The sequence below is a fragment of the Gastrolobium bilobum genome, unplaced genomic scaffold, assembly GCF_033153095.1.
Source record: "Gastrolobium bilobum isolate Gb01-03AN ecotype WA unplaced genomic scaffold, APGP_CSIRO_Gbil_v1 utg15090, whole genome shotgun sequence".
NCBI classification, from domain to species: Eukaryota; Viridiplantae; Streptophyta; class Magnoliopsida; order Fabales; family Fabaceae; genus Gastrolobium; species Gastrolobium bilobum.
The window spans coordinates 112449-128384 of NW_026898506.1; the positions used below are offsets into that span (position 1 = coordinate 112449).

At 38.5% G+C, this 15936-nt stretch overlaps 1 protein-coding gene across 1 annotated transcript; it reads right to left on the reverse strand.

The window, feature by feature from the left end:
* Positions 1 to 134: 134 nt before the first annotated feature.
* On the reverse strand, positions 135 to 15380 carry LOC133316951 (RNA pseudouridine synthase 3, mitochondrial). The gene is made up of 10 exons (XM_061518752.1): positions 15350 to 15380; positions 14846 to 15170; positions 6803 to 6874; positions 6482 to 6640; positions 6312 to 6359; positions 6144 to 6224; positions 2815 to 2931; positions 2594 to 2695; positions 2316 to 2474; positions 135 to 759 (listed from the first exon to the last, which is right to left on the reverse strand). The coding sequence occupies exons 2-10, from the start codon at positions 15158 to 15160 to the stop codon at positions 385 to 387; spliced, it is 1428 nt and encodes a 475-aa protein (XP_061374736.1). The 5' UTR covers positions 15161 to 15170; positions 15350 to 15380; the 3' UTR covers positions 135 to 384.
* Positions 15381 to 15936: the final 556 nt, after the last annotated feature.

The following is a 15936-nucleotide window of genomic DNA, read 5'->3' on the forward strand; positions in this document are numbered from 1 at the left end:
GAGCCTAGGTAAATGCATCATAACTTTGAAGGGGGTAAAGTCGCCTCTTTATACGTCAAAACCATAATCCATAGGTATAATGTTAGAGTAATATGTCAGATGTTGCCGCTTAAAGTCTAGAAGATGGACAAATAAATAACATTGAATACATAGGAAATTCCCAAAAGCAGATATCTTCAATCCACGTCAAAAAGGTGAAAATTTTGACAAATCAGAGCAGCTTCAATCATATATTAATGCTACATTGAAACTACACATACACCTATCATACTGTAATATTAGAAACCTTGAATCCCAGAACATACCTGCCTAAACTTTTAAATACTAGTTGACATCTATTTCTTTTTCCGTGAGTTAGTAAACCAAATCCATCTTGCAATTTTCTCAGACTAAATATGATGACATGAGATTCCAACTAATTCTCATATGTGAAGGCATTGTTGCCACAAAGCGAAGAATATCAGGCTGCTCGCTAAGTGATGGGTGCGGTTCTTGTGAACTCTTTTTCAGAACATGCAGAAACTTGGCAATGTTGGGGAGCACAAGTTCTCTGCAGTGAAGATGCAACAGAGGGACTTTGGATAAAACGCTTCCTTTCTGAACATCTAGGCCTTCTGGTCTCCGCAACTTGTATGGTTTTCCAGTTGTTGGCTCAATATCGACACGTGGCATTTGTTTCCATCGGCTGTGCACAAACCAGCCATACTTATAGTCACCCACTATTGGTGTGCCAAGTGCTTCAGCACAATGAACACGCAACTGAAAAAGGGAACAGAAATCACATCAAACCAATACATAATCGCTTGAGAGCTGAGACTTCATTTTTTACCCAGGTAAAGAAATCAGCATCCACTTAACAGATAACTGAGAAGAATATAAGTAATATAAAAAGCCTGAATCATGCCAAATATTTCAATCCCAATTGTCCTGTGCCAGGTGAATTATAGCATTTGACAATTATAAAGTCCCTTGGATTTTTTTTCTCATAGTACATATAATAAGGAACATGCAATTAACTGGAGGCTAATCTGAATAATCATAATGCCATATGGTACAAGTTGATATGAATTTATAACAACGATAATATATTCCCATGTTACATGTAAATATAAATAAAAAACATATCAGTCATGGCCTCCAGAACCAAATCCAACAAATCATATTGAAGTATATCTGATAAAATCTAATCTTTTACCAGAAAGTAGGAACAGGAATCAGTTCATCTTTAATGAAAGACGAAGGAAAGGATAAAGGAGGAAATTAGGCATCTTTTAGATATCAAGACTTTTAGCTTTCGGATGAAGAACAAGAGAGAGAGAGAGAGATGGCTAAATATCATAAACATCATCATCAATATTATTTATATCCCAAACAAATTGGGGTTGGCAGTAAAAGCAAGAAGAGATCGAGGGTATATAGTAAATAATTATAATTGATAGAATGTAATATGTTACAATACCATAACCTACTACTCCTATTTATACTAATAAATAGGTGCAAGCCCAGGCCCACTAAGGAAACAAATCAGGAAATATAACAAAATCGAAAATTATTCATGAATTGCTTCCTAAATTAGAGAATTGATTCCACAAAATATTCTTCTTTTTCTTTTCATGGATGAAAGTTTAGATTAGGGAAAGTCTCATCTCATGCTTGCCGAGAAAGACCATTAATCTCAGCGAGAATTTATAGCAGGATTATATATCCCCTACTAATTGATTGCCTTGGAATCCGATGAGACCTTGGGATGCACCACCCCAAAAGCTAGCTCAAAGGGTGAGAGTGCCCAAGGCCTTATAAACCCCACATTAGTTGCTCATACAACCAATGTGGGACTCCAAGTCCCATACCTTGCAAATGGAACCCCAACATTCCACCACGCTTCCCTAGTGCGTGCCCTCACGCACAACTCCACGTGATGGATACTCTAATACCATTTGATGAGACCTTGGAATGCACCACTCCAAAAACTAGCTCAAAGGATGGGAGTGCCCAAGGCCTTATAAACTCCACATTAGTTGCCCATACAACCAATGTGGAACTCCAAGTCTCATACCTTGCAAATGGAACCCCAACAGAATCAAATCAAGTTCTGGCTTTCTGGGAACTGAAGGTCGACTAGATTAGCCAAACCCACATTGGCAATTCCACAACGTATTCTAAATATATTCTAAGATAATCTAAAGGTATCTTAAATATATTCTAATAGATATGAACATATCATGCCTATTCTCTTCTTTATCTCTCTGTCTCTCACTCCCTCTCTACCAGCAGATTTCAGTTGAATAGAGAATACACAGCTGCATCCAAGATACCTGATGCTTCCGGTAAGTAAGTGGACGCAGCTCAACCCATGAGCATCCATTTATCTTTGGGCCAAGCACCCGATACTCAGTTACGGCCTCTTGGCGAGGCTCTATACTTGAATGGTGAGCTAGTATTACCCTCTCGGTCTTCCCATCATTCAGAAGAACCTGAAATAGGAAGGCACAAACAATCAATTAAAACACTGGAAGATAGCAATCACATTAAATATGATATCATTGGAAGCACACACATAGAGAAGAAACTAAAAATGCAAAAGAGCATAAACCTTTGAAAGGGGAGCATGAATTATGCCTTCCTTCTCATTAGGAGTTCCGATGACTAATGCCCAATACCTCTGATATGTAGCTTCACATGCATCATTCCAAGCCTAAAATAGCCCAATGAATGTTAAAGTTCAAACGGAAGTATTAAGTTGTTGATGGAGTTAGTATTCACTAACTAAACACTAGGTACAGAAAATAGAAGTTCATTGCTTCATTTAGATACCTTACTAGAAGATTTTGAATTGTTTATGTTACTGAACAACCATTGAAGGTGAGATACACTATCATTTGTTCTCCCCAGTAAAAGGATGCCACTGCTCTCTCTGTCAAGACGGTGGACCTGAAAAAACCAACAACATTAATTAACTTGTCTTGTATTTTCAATAAGCATCAACAATTCCTATAAAACAGTTTCAGAGTCCAAGTAAGATTAGGAAAGCAAAGCAGAGTTAAAGAATAATTATGTCATTCGTGATTCAACATGTTATGATGGAAAAAAATCAGTTCAAATAAGAAATATTAAGCAATCAAACTTCAAATTTTAAAAGTCTTTGATTAGTGCATGAAATAATTAAATTTAGCGAAAAATTTGGATAGGATCCAATCGGATCTCCCCCCTTGCTATCAATATCAACGTAATTTTAACACTCCTAGTCTCCAGAAAATTACAATATCATACAATTATCATTAAATTCCTACTAATTCCAAAGCTAAAACTGAAACATCTACCTTTTTTTTATTTTACTCACAGTGAATTGAAAATAGAGAAATAAAAATGAAAAAGAAATGAAGGTTATAATTCTAAACTAACTGAAATCATTCCGATTTTTGAAGCATTAAAAGTTAATAAAAAAACTAAGTATTTACAGAAACTGATTCATCTGAGGCACAGGCCAATCACTCAATAAATTTGGTGCTTACTCTTATGAATTAATGAAAGGCCTTTGGTTTGATACATAAAAAATTGTTCATTGTTTTTTTAACGGATTGGTTCGATAATAAATATTCTCTTTTTTATCAATTCTTTAGTTTTCTTCAATCCTTTAAGATTGAAATCCTTATGACTCTAAATCACCATAATAAACCAAATCACCCCATATTCCGGCAAGAGAGAGATAAATAGAGAAAAGAGAACAGCTCAAACCCTAGCTATCAAGAAGCAATCAACACTTTTGACTAGAAAAAAATAATGTTTCTTCCCTATTTAGCTCCAGTTATCACGTTATTTTGAAGCCAAGTCAAAACCATCACCTTCACAAACATGAATTCACAATAAACAGAAGAAACATGGTTGATCAAGGTTCTATAGCCTTTTAGATGCTGGAAAGTAGAGGTACACATATGACATATCGTTAGACTTCTGATGGGATCAAGACCATAAGTAGGATTACATTACACACTCATGCAAGCTGTTAGAGATATACAACAAGTGTTACAAGCGTACTTTACGACACCGTTGGTTGCTGTAGTCAGTTCAGTAGAGCACTGTTTGTAACAGAATCTGTTGTACTGTCAGTTGAGACATCAACTGTCTTAACATACTCTAGTAGAGTTCAAAACAAAAGTCAATTGTAGAGTTCTGTTTCTCTCTGCTCTCTATCTCTCCTTTTCTTTCATCTCCTTTCAGTTTCTCACCTTATAACACGGTATTTAGAGTTTGCTTATCCAACCCTTTCCAAAACTCAGGGAACACTCACCGTCCCACCCCCTTGGTTTATGCTTCAATCCCTACCTCAGCTCCAGTAACATTTTCTCACTCAGTTTCCAATAAATTAGATGATAATAATTTCTCATATCAAAACAATAGAGGCAGTCATCAATGGGCACAGACTTCATCATTTTGTGGTCAATCTAGAGATTCTGAACCGGTTTCTCACCAAGGATGATTGAGACAGTGGAAAAACCAGTGACAACTACATACATTAGGAACAACAGGATCAGCTCCTCCTTTCATGGCTCCTTCCCCCCCTAAAAGAATCGTTGCTTACTCTAGTAGTAGGTTGAATTCATTCAATGCAACTGTAGGATGAAATCCTTAGTTACTTCAACTCTCAGACTCAAGCTAAAATAAGGCAGTTCAGATCTGAATTCTGCAACATGAAGAAAGGCGCAAAATCCATCTCCGAATACTTCCGTGGATCAAGGCATAATTGATTCCCTAATCTTCATTCCTTTTTCGGTTACTCCACAAGAAGATTTGGATGTGATCTTGGAGGGTTTACCGGAGGAATACGAAACCTATGTCGTCTCCAACAATAGTTACCTTGATCCCTACATTGTAAGCAAAATCGAGTTTTTGCTGCTCCCTCATGATGCTGGTGGGGAGAAACACAACCAAAAACTCTCAGATGCATTCTTAGTAAATGTTTCTTTAAAGCCTTTGGATCCCAAACCAGTTGCCTCCAATCATAGTGTTTCATCTTCCTCATAACCAGCTCACCCTTCGACAAATAATCCAGATCGCTCCATGACCCTGCTTCATCGAGTTAGAACTATCTCACTTCTCCTCCTCAGGAGCATAATTATCAGTTTCAACAGCATTTTCAGTTTGCTACCAACCTCTCCCCCTATGGATTTCACCCACCAACTGTCTTACCAGACTCTATGTATTGTAGAGCTCAAAACAAGTGTCAATTGAAGAATAGAAAACTCAGTTTCTCAGAGAATACAGCTTGTTTCTCTCTACTCTCTATATCATTTTCTTTCACTTTCTCTCAGTTTCTCGCCATATAACACTAGGAACTCTAACTATTAATGTAACTTTAGCTGACACACTGCTCACATATAGATGATGGCAAAGGTGGCATCCTGCAGTACTACCGAATGGGGGTATGCTAGTTTATTCCACTAATATATTAAATTCAAAAAGAGGTTTCAGATATGTTGAGTTTATTAATTTCAAGAATTTTTCGTCTCGACATGTAAGATTGGATTTATACACTAATTATCACAATAACAACAAAAGCCTTTTCCTACTAGGTGGGGTAGGCTATATGAATCAAACAATTCCATTATGTTTGGCACTTTGGCTACATTAATCTCTGTTCAATTACTCTTTCACGTGGTCTCATAGCATGACTCATGAGCTTAAGCCATATGTAGTTAGCACGCATTTGTTTATCTCACTTGTTCTTATAAATAGGAATCAAATTGCTTCTCCTCCATTCATCTATCATTTTCTTATATCTCATTAAACATCTTTGTGAGCCAAGTTATATCTTTGTCCACCAAACACTTTCAAACTTCAATAGGTAATTTATCTAGTCTAATTGCTTTGCCCTTGTCTGTCCTCTCCATCGAATCTTATGCCAATTTTTGGGAAGAGTAACATAAGCCATCCAGCTTCCTACAAGATAACAGAATGTGCAGGCCTCAATGCCTTTTTTCAAATGAGAGACTAGGACAAGGAGCTATGAAATTGACCTAACCTTTCAGAGTGACCATGGATTTTAATAAGATTTGTGAACAGATATCCGTTTTTTGCTTGGAGATTCATTTACTGTCAAGTGCAAACCAAAATGTTTCATTGTATGTACAAGAAGAGTAGCTTACCAGTTTAGGACCCTCATCATAATCATAGGACAGTGCTGCAGCTGCCAATGCATCCATGCTATTATGAACTGGCAGATTCCCCTAACAAGGTCATCAGCAAGAAATCAAAATCCCAGAATAAACTAAAACTAGGTGAATTTCTGAACATGTGAAAGAATAGATATTAACCTTAACCGGCAATTTTGGAGGTTTATTCAGCACTATAATAGCCGAGTCCTGAAATCAATACATTGAACACAATATGCAATAAATAACAAAATTGCCGCACAACTGAACAATAAGAATAGTAACATAAAACTGTGAAATAAAATAAATTTGGCATTAGATGAAAGACATGCCTTGTAAATCACAAGCCTTTGCAGATACTTAATTTCGTCAGCATTTGGATATAGTGTTCCACTTGGAATTGCATCATATCTTTTGGAAATCCTAGTCTCAGCAATTGATACAGGGACATGAACTCTTGCCCCATGTTTCATCACTTCATTAGGTTTAATCTGTAGTTAAGCTGTATAGTTGTAGTATTATTAAATCTAAAACAAATAATAAGCAATTGACTAAAACTTATTGTTAAACTCACACAGACAAAAAGTAAAATATTCAAAGCAAAGCTTGTATAGAAAACGGCAAATTAACAGGGTACATGTAAACATGAATACCTTCCGCATAGGTTTCAGCAGCTCTTCCTTCTGAGTGAAAGAATCATCAGAAAATAGGTCCTCCATTTGGACCTGGAATAGGAAATTATCAATGAAGCCTGTACGTACACTTTTCAATTAATATAACTATATCTGACCATTAACCATGATATAAATATTATCTGACACATAATGTAGATCCTACTATCTTGTTCCAACACCAGAAGGCTGAAGTAATTAGAACTTTATGAGCATTTCCCTCGTATAGTAGTATGCCAAGAGAATATTCAAAAAAATCATCTATATAATTAAATGAATTTCCTTGGCAAATGAGTTCTTCTAAGTGCCTCCAGGACCATCCCATTTAAGTAAATTCTCTGAGCTTCTCAAAAGATAATGTGAAAGGAATTACATTAATTGGAATTTGGAAAGAACCAAGCCCTTAAGTTAAAACACAACTTGAATATGAACAGAAAGTCGTGAACCACAAAAAGTTTTAAGTTAATTTACTAGTACAAGAAGGACAAGTTCAAGCACAATAATTTATAGGAAACAAAAACTTCATGTACTAGTTCTTTGTTTTTTGGCTTATATTGGAGGTGTAAGCACCTAGGTAGGAGGCGAATATGTGTCCATGTAGAGAATTGAGCCTACAATAAGGAAGATATTATAGAATAGTTTATCCTATCCTCTTTTCATCAGCTGTTTGGTGAGCCTATAGGATAGGATAAAGTTATCAGGTTGGCTCATTTTATCCTATTCAGAGCTTGATAAGTTATTATCCTAAGGGGACCCTTGGGTTACAATCCAAGAGGATAGGATAAAGAAAAAAAAAAAATTATTTTATTCCATCCTAACCCTCTCCATCCTCTTCTCCTTTTCCCCCTCTCTCACTTTACCAATGTATCACCGATAACCTTGCCACTGCCGGTCTGGCCAACCCCACCTTGACCATGAGCGAAGTCCACACCGGCGATGCCACTCCTGCGACCAAGGGCAAGAGAGACAGCTTATCTGTGATGACGGAAAATGAGGGTTTTAGTTCAAGGTGGATTTAGAAACGAGGGTCTTTGTTAGAAACGTGCTACCGTTTGCAAGCCTTTCATTACGGTATCCGAGTTCACCGTCTCAACCAAGAACCCTTTTGCATAGAAATGTTGGCATCACCTCCAAGCTTCTCAGGTTGTATGCATCGTGTGGGTTTCTTGATGAGGCCCCACGACCTGTTCGATCAAATGGCTAACAAGGATATATCTGCATTTCCCTGAAATTCAATTATCTTAATATCAGGATATGCCCAAGTGGGTGACTATGATGACGCCATTGTACTATACTTCCATATGGTGGAAGAGGGTGTTGAACCTTACTTGTTCACGTTCCCTCGAGTTCTGAAAGCTTGTGGGGGAATTAGGTCAGGTCCTCCTCATCTGACGTCGTTTGTCCCTGACGGCTTGCGCGAGGCAACTGTCGATGTGTGCATTCACCGTCGTCACGGCGGCGACATTGAAATCTCGGCAAACAGGACAAATAATCTCTAAGAGCATGCTTATTTCTTTTTCTTAAATAAATTAAAATAGGAATTAATGTGTAAATAAATTAAAAATTAATTTTTAAAATCAAATAAAAAATTATATAAAAATATATTATTGAGGATATTTTTGTCTATTTAAAACATATCTTGATGTAATTTGATTCACACCAAACACATGATAGGATACTATTATCCTATCAGGATTTTTATCTGGTGCACATCAAACACAGGATAAGATATGAGCTTATTAGACTCATATCATATCCCACCATTATCCAATCCACTTATCTTATCCGTCCTTATCCTATCATATGCACCAAACGAGCCCTTCGTGTACTAGTTCTTTGTTTTTTGGCTTATATTGGAGGTATAAGCACCTAGGTAGGGGGCGAATATGTGTCCATGTAGAGAATTGAGCCTACAATATTATCATCACACTCTAGTCCTGAAAGACTTGAGCAAGTGCCAATTGAACTACAATGTAGCAGTTTGCTACAGTAATTAAGGAGGAGGAAGAGGAGTGAGAAGAATGAGCAGAAAGAGAGTAGTTTTGTGGTATAAATTCTCATACCATTTTCTCATTAATTGATGCAATATATAACAACTGATGGGAATTCAAATATTAAATGGAATAACTAATCTAATCACTAGACAATCCTAATATAATTAAAATAGATACTAAGATAAGCTATCTAATAACAAAGATAAACATGAAATAACTAATCTGGATAACAAGATAACCTCACTAAAATAAGATAAATATCCTAATCTAAATGCTCATGCTTTATTGGGCTTGGATAGTCACTAGGCTTCAGCCAGTCTTATAGTCTTCCAAATATCTTGGTGGCTTGGTGATCCTATGAGGCCTTATGTGACATTGGGTCACAACATTCGCCGGCCCATCAAGCAAAGACTTGTCCACAAGCTTTGAATTTGAATAATCCAAATGGTCATCATTATTGTCGTTGGATGGAACATGCTGATAGGTATCCAATGTGTCAGGTTGCATTAAAGGAGTTGGTGGGAGAAAATGACTTTGATTGGATGATGGTGCAGGTGAATTAATAAAAATATTGTGTTCACTATCCACTGCACGTGAACTTGCAGTCCGTGGAGTTGTTGTGCACGTCCCAATACACGGTTTGGTCAGAGAAATTAATTGAGTTGAACGTTCACATGGGTTGGCAACCACTTGCGTTTCCTCATGTCCTATTACAGAATCCGATGTGTGCACTTTGTCTTTTGTTATTTGCTCTTCCATTTCTATTTCCCCACAAACTTGTATTGGTATATCAACGTCTCCCTTTTCTAAAGACGCTTCATTTTCTTCGATAATGTCTGAGAGTGTAATGCCATCAGCTGCCAAAGTTCCATGACTGATCAAGTTGTCCCTTGAATGTTCCTTGTTAGCATGAGCTGCCATCGCGGATACGTATTGTTGTGGTGGGTAATCTGTTAGCGCACAGTTTCCTCGCGTCTCTTGAGCGATGTCCACGCACACTTCATCTTCCCAAGTAGCGTCTTCCGGGGGAAGGTCAGACCACTGTACCAGTACCTGAGGGATAGTGCGGCCACGACGAAGAACAGAGCGACTAGAGACAATAGTGACCGGAGTGTGCTTGGGGTGGTTGGACTCATCATTGGTGGGAAGGTTGTGAATAGTATATTTTCCGGATATATGGAAGGGACAGAGTAATGAGATATGGAATACCGGATGGATCTTGGCCTCAGGAGGCAGACGAAGGCGATAGGATACATTACCCACCTTTTCCAACACCTCATACGGTCCAAAGAAACGGGGCGCCAATTTGTTGGATGATCTGCGAGCTAGTTATAGTTGGCGGTATGGACGGAGGTAGAGTAGGACCCGGTCGCCTGGTTCAAAGGTATAATTTTTCCTTTTTTTGTCAGCTTGTGTCTTCATTACTGCTTGAGCTTTCTTTAAATTTTCCTTTAGTTCTTGTAGGATGATGGTGCGCTTGGATAGCTCAGTGTCGACTGCCTCTACCGTGGTGAGACCCATGGAATACTGTAAAAGACAAGGGGAGGACGACCGAATGTAGCTTCAAATGGGGAGGTGCCAATGGAGCGGTGGAACGCTGTGTTATAATGGTATTTTGCCCAAGGTAAGAACTTGACCCAATCTTTTGGGTTGTCGAACACAAATGAACGAAGGTACTGTTCAAGGGTTCTGTTGACGCGTTCTGTTTGTCCATCTGTTTCAGGATGATAGGATGAACTACAACTGAGAGTGGTGCCATGGAGACGAAATAGTGTCCTCCAAAATGTGCTGAGGAATAGCGGGTCTCTGTCCGAGATGATGGATTTAGGTGGACCATGAAGTTTACCAACGCTGTCCCAAAATGCCGAAGCGACCTTAGATGCCGTGAACTTGGGTGGTAGCGGCACAAAGTGTGCTCCTTTGGTGAGCCTATCTACCACAACATATATCATTGTGTATCCTTTGGAAGGTGGAAGGTGTGTTACGAAGTCCATTGTCAGATCAGCCCAAATTTTATCTGGTGGCGATAGTGGTTGTAACAGACCCAAAGGTAAGTGGTTTGGCGGTTTAGTTCTTTGACAGATATCACAGGTCTTGATGAATTCAATAACATCCATGCGCATGGTTTTCCAGGTGTAAAATCGGGATAAACGAGCCAAGGTGCGATGTACTCCGGCGTGTCCACCTACAGGAGAAGAATGGAACTCTTGGAGCAGAGGGATAATCATGGAGGATTTAGTAGGGATGTATAGTCTTTTTTTATGAAAAAGTAAACCATTTTTTTCATTCCAGTCCCCTTTTTGTTCTTTGGATGACTGTAACTCCCCCATAATACCCATAGCATACTGGTCATGCTGTAATTCATTTTGTATAACACTCATATAAGTTGATGAAGGCCCTGATAGGGCTGCCATGAGAGGGACTGTAGGCTCCTTCTCCCCAGGCAGTTGCCGAGAAAGGGCATCGGCTACTGTATTAGATTTGCCTGATTTGAACTTAATTGAGTATGCATATCCCAGAAGTTTGGGTAAGAACTGCTGTTGTTCTGGGGTTTGTATTACTTGAGTCATCAGGTGGTGCAAGCTTTTATGGTTTGTTCTAATAATGAATGGAGACCCCAAAAGATATTGACGCCATTTAGCGACACTGCTGGTGATCGCATACATCTCGCGGACATATGTAGATTGAGCTTGCATGCGTTTTGATAATTTTTGACTGTAGTAAGCCATTGGTTTGCCTTCTTGCATCAGTACTGCACCAATGCCAACGCCAAATGCGTCTGTCTTGATTTCAAAGGGTTTGGAAAAATCTGGGATAGCAAGTATTGGAGTCGTTGTTAGTTTATCTTTTAGGCTTGCAAAGGCGTCTTGTGCTGTGTCTGTCCACGTGAATTCCTTTTGAGATAACAAATCGGTCATAGGTGCTGCTAGTCTTGCATAGTGGTGAATGAATTTTCTGTAATATCCAGATAATCCAAGGAAGGCTCTAACTTGGGTGATGGACGTTGGGGTTGGCCAATTCTTAACTGCCTCTACTTTGGATGGATCTGGGGAAACTCCTGCTGCTGATACAATATGACCCAAGAAATGAATTGAAGTTGTCGCAAAGCAGCACTTAGAACGTTTGGCATAAAGAGAATGAGTGCGCAGTGTGGAGAAGACGCGATGCAGATGGTCCAAGTGTGCCGTCATAGAGGGGCTATAGACCAATATATCATCAAAAAATATAACAACGAAGCGTCGGAGATAATCAGCAAAAACTTCGTTCATTGTGGCTTGGAATGTGGAAGGGGCGTTGGACAATCCAAATGGCATAACCAAAAACTCATAATGCCCTTGGTGCGTACGAAAGGCTGTCTTGTGAATATCAGCGGGGTTCATGCGGATTTGATGAAACCCGGATCTGAGATCAAGTTTAGAAAAGACAGTTGCTCCGTGTAATTCATCCAAAAGTTCGTCTACTGTAGGCATTGGGAAGTGGTCACGGACTGTGATTGAATTGAGTGTGCGATAATCTACACAAAATCGCCATGTCCGATCTTTCTTTTTAATCAGCAACACCGGTGAGCTATATGCAGATTGGCTAGTGCGAATGAACCCCGATGCAAGTAACTCTCTCACCATCTTTCCAATTTCATTTTTTTGAAATTGTGGGTATCTGTAGGGTTTAACCTGTACTGGTTTGGAGTTGGGTAAAAGTGGAATGTGGTGATTGGTGGGTCGATTTGGTGGAAGGGATGATGGGGTTGAGAAAATGTCTGGAAATTGGTAAAGTAACTGCTGAATTTCTGGAATTGGATGATTGTCTGTTGTATTATTGGGTGTGTTGTTGACTGCCAAACACATAAAATAAGCAGAAACTGAGTTAACTTTAACCATTCTATTGAGTTGGGAAGAAGTTACCGTGCTAAGTTGTGGTTGCCAGTCTCCCTGAATTGGAATTGCGGCATCTGGAGGACCGAAGGACATTGTCATGTGGGCATAATCAGTTATCACTGGTCCTAGTGTGGCCAACCATTGTACCCCAAGAACGATGTCTGCTCCTTTTAGATCAAGTAAAAACAGGTCCATCGCAAAATTGTGAGTCTGTAAGGACAGAGGGACTCCATAGCATACTGCTTTGCACTCAAGATTCTCTCCATTGCCAACCTGGACCACAAATGGATTGATAGTCTGCATTGTCAGAGCAAGGAAGGAAGCCATTCGTTCTGTTATAAAGTTATGTGTACTGCCACCATCAATTAAGACTTGTACTGGTTTTCCCTCTATGTAGCCTGTAAGGCGAAATGATTTGGCAGAGTGGTGACCAAAAAAGGCATTGAGACTAATCTCTGGAATTGGGTCCATGAGTATATTTGGGTCTGGATCTGGTGGAGTGGGTATGTCTGATGAATCCTCATCTGTGCCCTCCAAGTATAACAATGAGGCTTTCCCTTTGCATTTGTGGCCAAAAACATATTTTTCATCACAATTATAGCAAAGGTTTTTGTCATGACGCTCTTGCATTTCAGCTTGTGTGAGTCGCTTGATAGGGATAGATGGCTGCTGTGTTTGAGGCTTTGATGGGGTAAGGGCTAATGGTGCTGTATAGGGTTTTGGGGACCACTGTTTGAAATTTTTAAGATCTGTATGTTGATCTTCGTATAGTTTAGCTAGTCCGAATGCCTCATGGTGGTCGCGGGGACGATGAGTTAAAACAGCCCGTTTAATGTGTGGTTTAAGGCTAGATATGAAAATACTACGACGGAGCGTAGGTGATAAACCTGGTACTTTGCTTACGAGGGCTTCATAAGCAGATTGATAAGCCAGTGCTGATCCTGTCTGTTGTAGTTTCACAAGGGATCCAGCAGAATCATCAAAGTCAGATGGCCCAAATCGGTGATGTAATGCCATGATGAAGGAATCCCAATCTGGAAGTAACCCATCATTGAACATTCCTTGAAACCAACGTGATGCAGGGAGGTCTAAATGAAAGGAAGCCATCATTAATCGGTCAATTGCAGCAACGTTGTTGTATTGGAAAAAACGGTTGACCTTAAAAATCCAATCTGAAGGATCACCATCAGAAAAACGTGGGAACTCCAATTTGATTGGTCTATTCCTTGAGTTGTCACCTGTATGGCGTGGGCCTGCCCCAAGTATTCCGCTGTTAGCATTGTGTGAAAAGTTAGGTGAACCTTGTTGGACCTCAATTAGACGTGCTAAATCCTGTCGGATCAGCGTGAGTTGATTATTGTGTGATTCCTGATGCTGGTTTTGGGATTCTTGTATTTGGATATGTGACTCCTGAATTGTAAGGTATTGTTGTTCCCTAGCCAATTCAGCAGCGTGGAATTGTTGTTCTAGTGTTTCAAGGCGTTGGGTTAAATCACGAATACGTGTGTTTTCTGCCATGGAGGGTTGAGGACATAGAATGAAAGCACCAGTGTAGCAATTTGCTACAGTAATTAAGGAGGAGGAAGAGGAGTGAGAAGAATGAGCAGAAAGAGAGTAGTTTTGTGGTATAAATTCTCATACCGTTTTCTCATTAATTGATGCAATATATAACAACTGATGGGAATTCAAATATTAAATGGAATAACTAATCTAATCACCATAATATAATTAAAATAGATACTAAGATAAGCTATCTAATAACAAAGATAAACATGAAATAACTAATCTGGATAACAAAATAACCTCACTAAAATAAGATAAATATCCTAATCTAAATGCTCATGCTTTATTGGGCTTGGATAGTCACTAGGCTTCAGCCAGTCTTATAGTCTTCCAAATATCTTGGTGGCTTGGTGATCCTATGAGGCCTTATGTGACATTGGGTCACAACATACAAGCTCATTGGCTTTCACTATTCATTCTTACCATGTCCTCCACATTCCTCAGGGGCATGGAGATTCAACCTCTTAAGTCTTATCAATTGACTGCTAGAAACAGTCTCAATTAAAATAACACAACCAATCTAAGGCAAGGTAAACAATTAAACCCAAAAGTACTTAAAAAAAGAAGAAGACAATATAGTAGTAGATACTTACAAGACCCTCCCTGAAATGAGACTCAATAACTGAACCCGAAGTGCCCTTGAAGTAATTCTTAATCCAATTGACAGCAGTGACATGATGAGCATTGATTGAGTTCTTGGCAGGTAAAAGGTGACCAGGGAAAGGAGGCAATGATAGTAGCTGTCTAGGTTTTGGTCCTTCTTTGGGTGCATCCAAGCGTGCAATGTTGTTGGATACTCTGATAACAGGTTTAACAGAAACAGGTCTTGGAGGACGAATTCTGGAGTAGTGTCTCACTACTAGCAACAGCCATGAGCAGCTCTTATTATTATTATTATTGCTCAACATGATTGAACATCTGTAACCCCATCAAAAGAACAGCACTTAGTTCATTAGCAGAAACAAATGGGTTTTTGCTTTTTTATTCAAGGTGGAAAATTTTCCAATCATTGTCACAGTTGCAGTCAGAGAAAGGGTAAAAGTTCTTGAACCAGAAAAAAAAAAAAAAAAAAAAAAAAAAAAAACGAAGGAACTCACCGCCACCGGTGAGTCTTCACTCTTAAACGACAACAAGGGAAACGGTTGCGAAGGCGTGCTGCAGGCCTGCAGTGCAACTTGTTCCTTGTAATAGGGCTGGACACAATACGGTTCGCGATAAAAATCGAACTGATTTTATTTTACAAAACAAAATTGGAACCGGTTCAAATTTGACTGTGTTTTGATTTTTTTTTTCTTAAAATTATTTTATAAAATAATTAATGAAATATGTATTTTTATAATTTTTATAAAGTTAAAATATAAAATAAAAATAGGAAAAAATATTTCTCTAATCACCGGAGATAAAATTATCTTTAATGAGCTCAAAACGACGTCGTTTTGAGGTTATAAGATTAAAAAATTATAATGAGTAAATACTAATATAACTCTGCAATATATTATAATTACAAAAATACCTTAATTTTCACCACAAAACGACGTCGTTTTGAGCTCACTAAAGATAACTTATCCAACTCAGATATATTTTTAAAATTTAATTTTAAAAAATAAAAATCTGTTATGATTTTTAAGATTATTTTTATAAAACAGATCTTATTAAAAAAAAATTTATTCTGAAAAAGAATTGG

Bases quoted from the DNA above. Each gene is read 5' to 3' on its own strand.
- LOC133316951 (XM_061518752.1), bottom strand. From the start codon at position 15,160: ATGTTGAGCAATAATAATAATAATAAGAGCTGCTCATGGCTGTTGCTA. The intron at 6,875-14,845 runs GTAAGTATCTAC...TTCCTATTCCAG, and splicing joins CTCATTTCAGGGAGGGTCTT to GTCCAAATGGAGGACCTATT. The intron at 6,360-6,481 runs GCATGTCTTTCA...TATTGATTTCAG, and splicing joins AAAGGCTTGTGATTTACAAG to GACTCGGCTATTATAGTGCT.